Raw genomic sequence first — 12,995 nt, 5'->3', positions numbered from 1 at the left:
CGGTCGAAAGAAATTCGGAGTGCTGCACCACACCTCGATAGTCGAAAAACACTGTCATGTTGATGGCCGTCCTGGACGTGGTTCGTCGTCAACGTGTTCTCGACCCTTTTTGACCAACTTGTACCAATCAAAAACACTTGCTCGCGACATACAATTATCACCGAAGGCCTTCTGCAACATTATGAACGTTTCGGCACCAAAAATTTGATTCCGCACACAAAAACAATGTTGAATAATTGCACACATTTTTTTGTACCAAAATTCGTTTTTATTATTCAACATAATTGCCATCAGAGGCGATACAGCGATTATAGCGATCTTCCAACTTTTCGATACCATTTTTTTAGTACGATTTGTCCTTTGCCTCAAAATAGGCCTCAGCTTCAGCGAATTTTTTACCAGCGAGCATTCTCTTGAGGTCTGAGAACAGGAAAAAGTCACTGGGGAACAAATCTGGAGAATACGGTGGATGAGGGAGCAATTCGAAGCCCAATTCGTTCAATTTCAGCATGGTTTTCATCGACTTGTGACACGGTGCATTGTCTTGATGAAACAAAACTTTTTTCTTCTTCAAATGAGGCCGTTTTTTTTTAAATTTCGTCCTTCAAACGCTCTAATAACGCTATATAATAGTCACTGTTGATGGTTTTTCCCTTTTCAAGGTAGTCGATGAAAAGTATACCATGCGAATCCCAAAATACAGACGCCATAACCTTACCGGCCGATTGTTGAGTCTTTCCACGCTTTGGGTTCGGTTCATCGCGTGCAGTCCACTCAGCTGACTGTCGATTGGACTCCGGAGTAAAGTGATGGAGCCATGTTTCGTCCATTGTTATATATCGACGAAAAAAATCGGTTTTATTTCGATATAACAGCTCCAAACACTGCTCAGAATCATCAATTCGTTGTTGTTTTTGATCGATTGGGAGCTCACGCGGCACCCATTTTGCACAAAGCTTTCTCATATCCAAATATTCGTGAATAATATGTCCAACACGTTCCTTTGATATCTTTAGGGTGTCAGCTATCTCGATCAACTTCACTTTACGGTCATTGGAAATCATTTTGTGGATTTTTTTCACGTTTTCATCGGTAACAGCCTCTTTTGGACGTCCACTGCGTTCATCGTCTTCGGTGCTCATATGACCAGTACGAAATTTTGCAAACCACTTACGAATTGTTGCTTCGCCCGGCGCAGAGTCTGGATAACACTCATCAAGCCATTTTTTGGTATCGGCGGCACTTTTTTTCATCAAAAAGTAGTGTTTCATCAACACACGAAATTCCTTTTTTCCATTTTTTTTTTCACAATAACAAAAGTTGCTTCACTCAAAATGCAATATCTCACAAACTAATAATCAGACAGCTGTCAAATTTATACACGTATCTTTTGAAGGTTGGTACTAACTGAAAATGGTATGGATTTAATTCTAGTGGCGCCCTCTCATAGAAACGATACGAACTTTTCAGCCGATCTGTTATTTTGACCTTTGGCACAGATGTCACTGACAGTCATACCAACCTAAAAAAAAATAACGACGAAACAAAGCAAGCATGACTTTCCGATGTGAGTAAACATAGCATGTTACTCACGTAATTTGCATCATTTCCAATTACTAATGTGTTGCTTCAACATCTGATGAAGCTTGCTAGAGCTGTGCTGAACAACTTATGCCGTTTTTCATTCAAAAACACTGGTGACGTGGATTGCTCTGGTTTTGCACTTTCGAGCAGAACCAGAGCAATCCACGTCACCAGTGTTTTTCAATGAAAAAAGCCATTAAAGTATCGAAAAAGTACTTTCGACTACCCGAACCAACCATAAATATTCAATCACATTCCATTAGCGACTGGTTCGAAATGTTTTTGTCGACTCTCCTATCGGAGTGACGCACGTACTAATTGATGTAAGTACGTTCGAAGAAGAAAAAAAAACCAATGAATGCCGTTCCTGATACGCTGCTAACTTGGAACGATTAAAACAATTGCCTTTCAAATGACTCAATTATCGCTGGACCCGCCTCACGGCGCTACCGGTCCCGGTGATGCGGTGCGGTCGGCGGATTGAATTATCTCGGCGGAAGAGGGAACCACCCTACTGTAAAGCTTCGTACATTTACGCATATGCATGTAGATCCGATCTATGAATCATACTCATATCGAAATATTCACATACAATTTCCGATTCCAACGCTCTTCGTACTTCGTACTGCCGAAAGTTGATGGTTTCATTTCCCCCGATTCATTGACCTTTCCACTACACAACGCTCATCAACTCTATTTTCAATTCATCTGCTATCAAAAATCTCACCTGTCAACGCAATGTATTGATCAATCCACTGATGCTGTGTGTTACCCCTTCTCGATACGCCATTATAACCGAGCTCTTTTGTTATATCGTTTTTTTTTTCTTTGTTGCTTCAGAGGACGACATCAAGCCATGTCCACGCTGTCAGGTCCTGATAGTCAAGATGGACGACGGGTCCTGTAACCACATGGTCTGTGCCATCTGCGGGTCCGAATTTTGCTGGCTCTGCATGAAGGAGATCAGTGACCTGCACTATCTGAGCCCGTCCGGGTGTACCTTCTGGGGTAAGAAACCCTGGTCCCGGAAGAAGAAGCTACTGTGGCAACTGGGAACGCTGGTGGGTGCACCACTCGGGATCGCTCTGGTGGCCGGGATTGCCGTCCCTGCCATGATTATAGGTTGGTTTGAAATCGTTTTTTTTTCTCTCGATGTCTACAAGATTTAATAATGTTTCCATTTCACGTTTTAGGAATCCCAGTTTGGGTTGGTCGCAAAATACACACACGGTACAAAGCGGCCGGAAAGCACAAGCGAAACTTTGCCGTGCTCGGTGGTGTAACGGCATCGGTAAGTAAACTCATGATAAATTGCTCTGCCCGCATACAACAGCGAGCTGTGATCTGACGGAACGGTAATGGAATGGAAATGAGTAATGAAGATGACTAATTAGTGCGTGCCTACTGTAAAAAGTGTAAAAAGTTTGGTCACATGATTGATTGCTACAATATGATGGAAGGCAACCTAAACTGCATTTATGACAATCAGATTGTTTTTTTTTTTTGTTCACAAGGGATGAATATGAATCTGCTTAGCGCATATATTTCTATCAGAAAGGTTACTAAGCGGGAACGAAGATTCGATGTCAGATAATTTGGTTGATAAGTCGTTTGTTAAGCTTTCGGCACGTGGAACGATAATGACGGCTTGTTAGTCTAATGGACGAGGCTGGGGTAGGCATGCCGATTGATTCTTCTTAGATAAGTTCGTACAATGAGTTCGTACATTATCTATACATTCTCATTCACGGCGATCGATAACAAACGTGAATCACAACAAGTTTACATGGTACATGCACCGTTATACATTTACCGGTCGTTTAGTCGCAGTCGCAGGGCATGATATGAATTCCGGCTGCATATTCATCAAACTTTATGAATTGTTCTCAATGTTATGAATGCTCTAGTTGAGACAATCAGTAATGGAAAAACATTACTCCGAAGGCACAATAAACAACAGTGTACCACTTCCCTGAGAATAAAGAATACTATTTCTATAGATTTCGTAATGATTTTCCCTCAGTTGTTGTGACTCAGAATAATTTTTCAATTCTAAAGAGACAGTTACTTTAGACAACTCTGGGAATGAGCTGTCTGTTGAAAGATAGTGATTTTAGTGTGTCAAAGGAATATATTGGGAGTAATTTCATTTTCTTTGAGAGTGTAAAACAGGGGTTCCCAAACTATTTTGGGTCATGGACCCCTCTACTAAAATTAACTTAGGCCTCAGACCCCCATCAACAAATTCCTGAATTGCGTTTCAATATTGATGTAAAATACTTACGAATTTCTGCGGATGATCAAATAAACACAACTTTTTTTACGTAAATATTTCAAATAACAACTTACATCAAACAACAGGGGATTGATTTTTAGACCTCGTCGACCCCCCATAGTCAGTTCTCGTTTACGTTGACCCCTGCGAAAAGGATATCGACCCCAAGGGGTCTATATCGACCACTTTGGGAACCCCTGGTGTAAAACCAGTACATTCCGTTTCATCTAGTATTTCCATTCAAGAAAGAAATTTAACCACATCGTTCATAAAAGTCTGGGACTAGTAACTAGGAAAACAACGATTCCTGTGAGAAGTTCTATTTTATTCATCAACAGTGCAAAACGAGCTTTTCTAACTATTCTATGCCATGCTTGTAGAATGGTTTGTCCTTGGCTTCAAAATAGACTTCAGTTGCAGCTTGCAGCTGCAGCAGATAACTTTTGTTATTCGAGCCAAATCTTTTTTCCTGGAGCATCTTTTCGAGATCAGCAAAAGCCACTAGTTGATTGGGGCTAGATCTGGGGGAATATAGTGGGTGAGCAAACACATCAAAGCCCAAAAAGTCCTAAAAGTACTGACATTACATTCCTTTTGTGGAATTTGGCCTTTGTTTCAACAGGCTTCGCAGCCGATTCTTTGCGTACAGAATCATTGCATGGCTAGTACTACGATCCTACTGACACTAGTACTACGATCCTACTGACACTACGAATCTATCCAGGTCGGGGCTCGAACATATGGCAACTGGCTTGTAAGATCAGCGCCATATGCATTGAACCGAAGCCCAATTTATTCCAAATGGTCATTGTTTTCATTGAATTTGCGGCACGGTGCATAGTTTTGGTGAAAGATCATTTTTACCTTTTTTTATTCCCACATTTTAACTGATGTTTTGGGTTTGAAACGCGTCGCTTCTCGGCTGGTGCCAAAAAAGTTGAATTGCATTCAAAAACAGCGTCGTGTTGATGTGGCCAAAGAGATGATTTCCAACGCAGATAGTGACCCCACATTCATCGAATGCATCATAACTGGTGATGAGGTGTGGATCTATGAATATGACGTCGAAACCGCACAACAATCGAACGAATGGCGCTTCGTAGGTGAACCGAAACCATCCATTATAAAAATCGCCGCACGAAAAATTTTCAACTTCTTTGTATAGACGCCAAACAAAAACTAATCGTACGATATGCGTCAAAATTTGACAGAATGTGTATAAAAGTGTTGCCAGCGTTGAGAGAATAAAAGTTTACCGATTGGACAAACGCGGGAATTTTAAAATGAAAATTCCGGTTCTTTTTTTATCATAAGGTATGATAGTATGATTGAAAGGCATCATTAAACCACTAGGTGGATTAAAACAGGTTTATATATATATATATATATATATATATATATATATATATATATATATATATATATATATATATATATATATATATATATATATATATATATATATATATATATATATATAAAAACTTTAGAAAAATTTTCCGATGCCCAGAGGGTCGAGTGTCATATACCAATTGATTCAGCTCGACGAACTGAGCAAATGTCCGCGTGTGTGTGTGTGTCTGTATGTGTGTTGTCAACTAAGAGGTCGCAAATGAAAGATCTCCCCGTCACCCAGAACGCTATAAAATGGTTTTGAGATCGGATGTTTACTTTTTGAGTTATACAAAGTTTTATGTCAAAATTTTTAGTTTCTTGACAATATCTGTCATAATTGACCTAGAATATTATTTAAGACTTAGTTTCCGCACGGTTATAGCTATCCAACAAGCCATAGATCGTCAAAATCTGTCCATTTTTAACGGAATTATCGATATTTTTGTGTAAGCGTTTTTCCCCTATTCCAGCAGTAGGAGTTTTGAGCGCTGTATGACAAAGCAACACTTGGGAGCAACGTGAAACACGATTTTTTATACTGTAACATACAATTGTTTCTAAGTACCAAAAAGACTGTGCACAGCATCTTTTTTCATGACTTTTCACCTCCGACCGATTTGAGCATGGTTCATTTTTGGCAACATAATCGTTCGAATATGACATATGTAAACCAGATGATGGCTGCATTTTCGAGTTGAAAGTAATTCTATAATTATATTGATTTAAACTACTTACAGTAATAAATGCTGGAAGAACATAACTCCCATATACCATTCAACTCAGTTCGTCAAGATCAGCAAATACGTGTGCGACAAATAATTTCACTCAATTTTCTCGGAGATAGTTGAACCGTTTTCTACAAACACAGATTCATATGAAAAGTCGTATGCTCCCAAACAAGGTTCCTGAATTACGTTTGGGTCCGACTTCTGGTTCCGGAACTACAGGATGATATGTGAAACAAAATTGTATCTCATTGTTGACTGAACCAATCTATAATTCACATGAAAGTTTGAATAGTCGATAACCAAATAAACTCATTTCAGTTTTAGCGATATTCAGTTTTCGATTCGGAAGGTATTCAAAAATTTAATTCGGACTACGAATTCTCAAAGATGTCTAAACTGATCTTCAAACATATGGAATCAAATGTAAACTATACAGCTTCTCAGGTGAATTTAACTGACTTCGGCTACACTGATTTTCGAATTCCGGTTCCAGTATCGAATCGTTTCTCAAAGCTCGATCGTTTTCTCAAAAAATCGCAAATCGAGTTTCAAAAACAAAAATTCAAACTAAAGGATTTGTAATCCCATACAAAATGAATGAATTTTATCCAATTCTGGAATTACAGAGTGATGAGTTTTTAAAATTCAAACCGATATAGAAGATAACCATCCCAAAAAAGCTTCAAAGTTGGATTCAAAACTATTGCAATTCATTCGTCATATTAGTTTATGGCTATACGAATCCTTTTAGGTTATGCTGGTTCCTGAATACTGGCTCTAGAGGTACCGTAGATAAACTCTAAAGTGGAACTTACTTCAAAATCTCATGGAATATTCAATCAATTGTAACACGTTTAAATTCGATCCGATATGCAGTTCCGACATGACACGGTAATGTCGGAATAACTAAAATCTCAAACTGCGTCTTAAAACGACGGTCATTAAGATAATGTCATGAGAACTAAAACACCAAAGAATATTCATGCAAAAAACACATGCGGATTGATAAAAAAGGTATCATCTCACTGCTAGGTGGATTAAGCACGTTTTTTTTCTTCTTCATATGAGACCACTTTTTTCGATTTAGTTCTTCCAGCTGCCTGTTGTGTTTTCGGACGCTTCGGTGGCTTTCCCCGGCTGCACGATACTCGACTCCGTAGTAGAATGGTTGTTTCGTCTACTGTCACATACCGTTTATTGCCAAACAGCTCTCTGAATCTTTGATATGTTGTTGCTTTGGTTTGACTGTTTAAAATCGTAAAAATCGTAAAAGCACTTCCAGTTGATGTACAGTAAGCAAAACAAAGTCTTGGCATTACATAGAATATTTTGTGGAATATGGCTTTTCTGTTTCAACATACTTCGTAGCGTACATAATCATTGCATGGCACAATCCTATTGATACTAAGAATCCTTCCAGGTCGGGGCTCGAACATACTACTGTGGGCAAAAAGAAGTAAGACTTTTGAACTTATTCGTCGAAATTTTTTTTCCTGGGTTGGTATGACTGTCAGTGACATCTGTGCCAAGTGTCAAAATATTCCAAGCGTCAAAATATTTATTAGTGTTTGCTATACGTCTGTCTGTTTGAAGTATTGAAAATGCAATCGGCAATTTTCACAATGAGTGGAATTATTCATTAATTTTTTTTGTGCGGAATCAAATTTCCAGTGCCGAAACGTTCAGATTGTTGCAAAAGGCCTTCGGTGATGAATTAGTGCTCGAGAATCGACGATTAACAGTCAGAGGCCTTACTGGGTTCGTTGGAATATCAAAAGGAGTGAAACCATTTTGAAACATCATTTGGGTCAAAAAAAAAAAGCGAAAGCACGATTGGTTCCAAAAGTTACTCATTGATTCTTCGAGATTTTTCGCCGAAAATTCAACCAATACTACCGTATTCGTCTGATTTAGCTCCGTGTGACTTCTGGCTATTCAGCAAACTCAAACGACCGCTGTTAGTATGGTCACGTTTAGCATCAGAGTATCAGCAGTAAATCGTTGTTTTTTTTGTGGAGCAGGGTCCGGATAACACACAGCAATTTATCCCACTAAAAACGATGTTTTATCAATACACGGATTTTTTCCATTTTTTTTTTCACAAACGTGAAAGTAACATCACTCATATGTCGGTTGTTTTTTTCTTTGTTGATATTTGACATTTGACACATGTCTTGTGAAGGTTGGTACTTTCGAAAAATAAAGTTTTTTTTTGAAATTATAAGCGTAATCTCGGGGTCAGTCCCGAGATTTTTTGAACGATGTCTTATCACACTGATTTCTTGTAAGATAGGGGCCCGATCTGAGAGCCTTTTTTAGATAAATTCACGAGTTTTGTATATGATCATGATACCTTTTATTTGAATCTAAGTTTATGATAATCGGTTCAGTCATCTCTGAGAAAAGCTAGTGCACATGTTTTCATTTTTTGCACAGATCATCTTGTAATTTCGGAACCGAAATTCGGATTCGAAACAGATTCAGATACTTTGCATGGGACCACAAGGCTTTTCATTTGAATCTATGTTTGTGAGAATTGGTCCAGTACTTTTAAGTACTTTTATCGCATTGGTGACAATTGATTTAATTACTTGTCACAATTTCGCACCTTTGGTGAGCGAGTAGTTCGAATTTTCGCTATGCGCTAGCGAAATTTTTACGAGCTGCTCCTATTGCGTCGTTACCATTTTTACAACTAAATAGAAATTGCCAAAATCAGAAAGCGTGAATCTTACATCTAAACCTACCCAGCTTCTAAATGAGGAATGCTTTTGGTTGACCAGTTAGGAGCTATCATATTTTCTGACCCAGCTGGCATTGTCAGAATCGACATCTCGCGGAAAGGTTTCTGTTGAAACTTCAACCACTGCACTCCAAATAAGTAGTTTATAACATTCGTGATCGAGTTAGTTCTTTTCAAAATATAGGCTAACGGTTAGCAGTTCATCATAAACTGCGAATGCACTGATGAGTCGAAGACGAAACGTAAGAATAAGGTTTATAGATGGTTGAGTGGTAAATTGACGTCTTCCTCTTCTGATGGTAAGGTAACCGTATTCCGTAATCATTTTAGTTTCTCGATCCACTCCTTCCCATGAGAGCTGCCATAGTTATTCAATGCAATGGCTCAAAGCCAAATGAAATGAAAATTTATGTGTTGATTTCAAGTTCCTGAGCCACTGTATAGTAAAGATTCCACATTTTAAACACATTTGTTCAGTTCAAAGTCAAAGATATTAGCACTGTTTACAGTATGTCCAATTGAATATCGAGAAATTATCGAGCGGAATTCTTTCAACAACAAAACTTCAACAGAGAGTTTGAGAGGTAATGAACATCAAAGCTACAGTATGGGAATGTAGTTCCAAATTGAAGATTAAATAGTTTATTGATCTGAAATATGCCAATCATAAACTGAGCTTCGGAATGCGAAAAAAATAGCGAGAAACACGCAAATATTGAATTTTAAACTGTAACTAAACACAATCTTATTGCCTACTGAATTGCAATTATGCTACTGAAATATTGCTGACTTTCTCATTTTCACTCAACAGAAGGATCCGGCAATGGAGAGTCCAAAGTAGAGATGAGCGAAACAGCTCATTTCGAGGAACCGTTCAGAACTCAACAGTTCTACCGAAAGAACTAGTTTGAGTCGTCCATTCGTTCTATAGCAATATTGTATGTTTCTGCAAAAACCATACGAGACCATAATCATATTTCGTTGATAACTAACTATTTAAGAGTGAATGCAGTGACTTTTTCGCATGTATTAAAAGTAGCAGAAGTTCACTTTTTGTGCACTTTTGTATACAATTTCTACAGCATTCCTAAAAACTACGACTATTTCGAAACATCTTGTTATAAATACCCTTTCTTATAAAAATTAAATCACTTTTATTTCTTTTGAGCAGATTCAAGAACTATCGTTCTTTATCAAAGAAATAGTTCACTTGAAATAGTTTTTTTGAACCGTTCGCTAGCGGATTGACCACCTCTACTCCAAAATATAAATTAAATTAGCACAACATTCTTCTAAACTGGGTCACTGTTAATACTATGTTATGAAATTCTTCCAATTGCTCTGTTATCATCTATAGTGGCAAATTCTAGATAATCAAATCAATGTATAATACGCAAAAAGCTGTTCTAGATCGCAAATCGTCAGTAAAGAACTCGTATTAAATTCAAATTTATATTAAAGGAACACTTAAAGAACATTATTTTTCAATCTTCTCTTTCGTATTTCTAAAGTTGCTAGAGCTAGATTCTGTCGATGGCAAAATGATTCTTCCGCCTGTGTGCCTCATGTGCTTACTCCGGACCAAAAGCACGAACGCGAGCACACTTCGGAAACGTGCTTGGTCATGCTAATGCGTCGATTGGTAACTGTTGGTGAAACCCTTATTCATTATTACACATCAGAGAACAGAAAGTGGATTGTAGCCGAAACGAGTGTTCCGTAGCGGCCTAGGAAGTCTCAATGGGTCGGAAGATTTATGGTTCCGGTTTTCTATGATTGTGATAGCAAACTTTGGCTGCGACCGCACATGAAACGAACAAAACCACGAGAGTAATTGTATCGACATAAAAAGAGGCGTCATTCAGAAAAAAATGAAAATGGGATAACATTTCTGTCTTTCGCTAGTAGGTTCCCTTTTCATTTCGCCCAGTGTAATTACTAGGATACAGTTTTAAGTGATTTTGTATTATTTGAATTTGAAACTTGCTCCAGTGGATTTTTCCCGGAGCCCCAGGAAACAGAAACCCAAAACAGTGCTCAACCAGAAAACAAACCGGAAAAAGATTAATTAATGAAGAAGTAAAAATTAAAGTTTGTGAAAAATTTATCACTGAGACGGAACTCTAACCCGCCACTCTTCCTATCCGGGGAAATCATTTCGTCAGCTTAACCACTCTGAATTCGACAAACCACTAAGAAATCATTCCAATTGAAGAACAACCGCACATCCTGCATTCTTGAAAGTTTTTGTCTGTCAAGTCCAGAAATAGGTAACAAGATATGAGATTTTACATAGTACGACTTGGATGAAGCTCTAAATTCGTATTCAGCACTGTAAACCATTAGTTTTTCAAAAGATCAATTTGACTTAGAACTGGTTTAAAAAAAAAGGCGGATATATTTTTGCATGCACATTTTTCCATTTGTTGTAGCTCGCAAGCCTTGAATTGTATACAAAATGGTGTCTGAGCTGAAGTTGCAAGAAATCAACTGGGCACTTCAAAATATTATACACTGAAAAAAGTTGAACGCTTTTTCCAAGAATTAGAAAAGGAACTTGTGGATATTGACGGGTTAGCCTAGTAAAGGTTTAGAATTTACAGTAATTTTGTTTAAATGCCTATTTTTCATTTGAAACGCTTGCCAAAGTTTTCAAGAAGTTTTACCAAAGCCTTGAAATTGTTTTAGCTTTAAATTCATTTTCAAAAACGTACTTAATCCACCTAGCAGTGTGATGATAGCTTTTTTTTATCAATCCGCATGTGTTTTTTGCGTGAATATTTGATGTTTTTAGTTTTCATGAAATTATTTTAATTTTAGTCACTTATGACCTTGTAATTTTGGAACTGCAAGACGAATCGAAGATAGAATTTGTATGAAACCTTGAAATTATTCATTTTAATCTAAACGCATTCAATAGATTAAGCATTCCATGAGATGTAGAAGTAAGTTCCTCTTGAAAGTTTTATTTATGGTGGTTTCAGAAACGGTATTCAGCGACCAGGATAACCCAAAATAACTAAAATGTCCATGAATTAGTATGACGAATGAATTAAAATAGTTTAGAGCCCAACTTTGAAGATTTTTTTTGGTATCGTCATTTTCTATGACGATTTGAATTTTAAAAACTCATCACCCTGTAATTTCAAAATTGGAAGTCGATATCGGATAAAGTTCACCACTTTTGTATGGGACCATAAGTTTATTTAATTTTGAACTCGTGTTGGCCTTCTTTTAGCTTCTCTATTCCCGATACATTTGGACACAGAATTCGAAAATCGGTGTAGTCGAAGTCAGTCAAATTCGCCTAATGGATTGTAAACCATTTCTCCTGAACCGGAAATCGGATCTGATTGAAAAACAAGCAGTTTTTATGGGACCTGGAGACCTTTCATTTGAATATTAGATGGACGAAATCGGTTCAGCTACACGCAAGCAAAATGAGTGACATTATTTCAGTTTCAATACATATATCATCCTGTAGTTCCGGAAAATGAAGTCGGATCCAAATGAAACTCAGAAACATTATATGAGAGCATAGGGCTGTTCATATGAGTAAGTTTTTAGAAATCAGTTAAGCCATCTCCAAGAAAAATTATTGAAATTTCGAGCTGAATCGATTGGTATATGACACTCGGAATTTTATTTTAAGTTTGAGCGAATTCTAAAAACTGAATCGATAATTTTTTAACTATTGAAAATACCTTTAACTTGTTTTCATTGGGTCGTATGAATAAAATGTAGTAAAGTCTGTTGTTTGTAGTATCTTCTCAAAAACAAAGTCCACAGAGTATAACGCGGTTTAATAGGAATAAAAAACAAGTTCGAACATGTAGTTAATGCTACTTCCGGATTTAAGCATTTACTGCATACCGTATCGACGCAGAGCCGGAAAAGCTGGCATAAGCATGCACAAAGCAAGAAACGTACTTACATCTGTAAAAAAGCCACTTTTTTAATTTCCGTACTTCACTTTATCAACAAACATACGAGTAGAAACCTCTAGAGCTACCTACCGAAAACTTGTAGTAAATACTACACCTTGTAGCATGTTTTGACAGGAACGTGATCCACACGTAGCATTTACTACCGAAATTCAAGCATGCTACGTTTTATTCATACGGCCCATTATGTGTATAAATTTTAGAGTTATCAGTCGATTCTCTGTTGCACCCTGACTTCTTTTTTGAATCTGATTTTATAGAATTAACAGTTTCCGAGTTATCGCGATTTGAAGAAAGTGCACACAAAATGTAAATTCCCCTTTTTT

At 37.5% G+C, this 12,995-nt stretch overlaps 1 protein-coding gene across 5 annotated transcripts in view; it reads left to right on the top strand.

The window, feature by feature from the left end:
• The window catches only part of LOC131434774 (E3 ubiquitin-protein ligase RNF19B-like), a 120,074-nt gene that overhangs the window by 70,889 nt on the left and 36,190 nt on the right, over positions 1–12,995 (top strand). For all 5 annotated transcript variants that reach the window (XM_058601907.1, XM_058601897.1, XM_058601925.1 and 2 more), the window contains exons 4-5: positions 2,425–2,706; positions 2,778–2,875. In XM_058601907.1, the coding sequence (XP_058457890.1) occupies positions 2,425–2,706; positions 2,778–2,875 (380 nt within the window). The remainder of the gene's footprint in view (positions 1–2,424; positions 2,707–2,777; positions 2,876–12,995) is intronic.

This window comes from Malaya genurostris, chromosome 1 (assembly GCF_030247185.1).
Source record: "Malaya genurostris strain Urasoe2022 chromosome 1, Malgen_1.1, whole genome shotgun sequence".
NCBI classification, from domain to species: domain Eukaryota; kingdom Metazoa; phylum Arthropoda; class Insecta; order Diptera; family Culicidae; genus Malaya; species Malaya genurostris.
The sequence above is the reverse complement of the archived record's forward strand: the minus strand, read 5'-3'. Positions and strand labels throughout refer to the sequence as shown.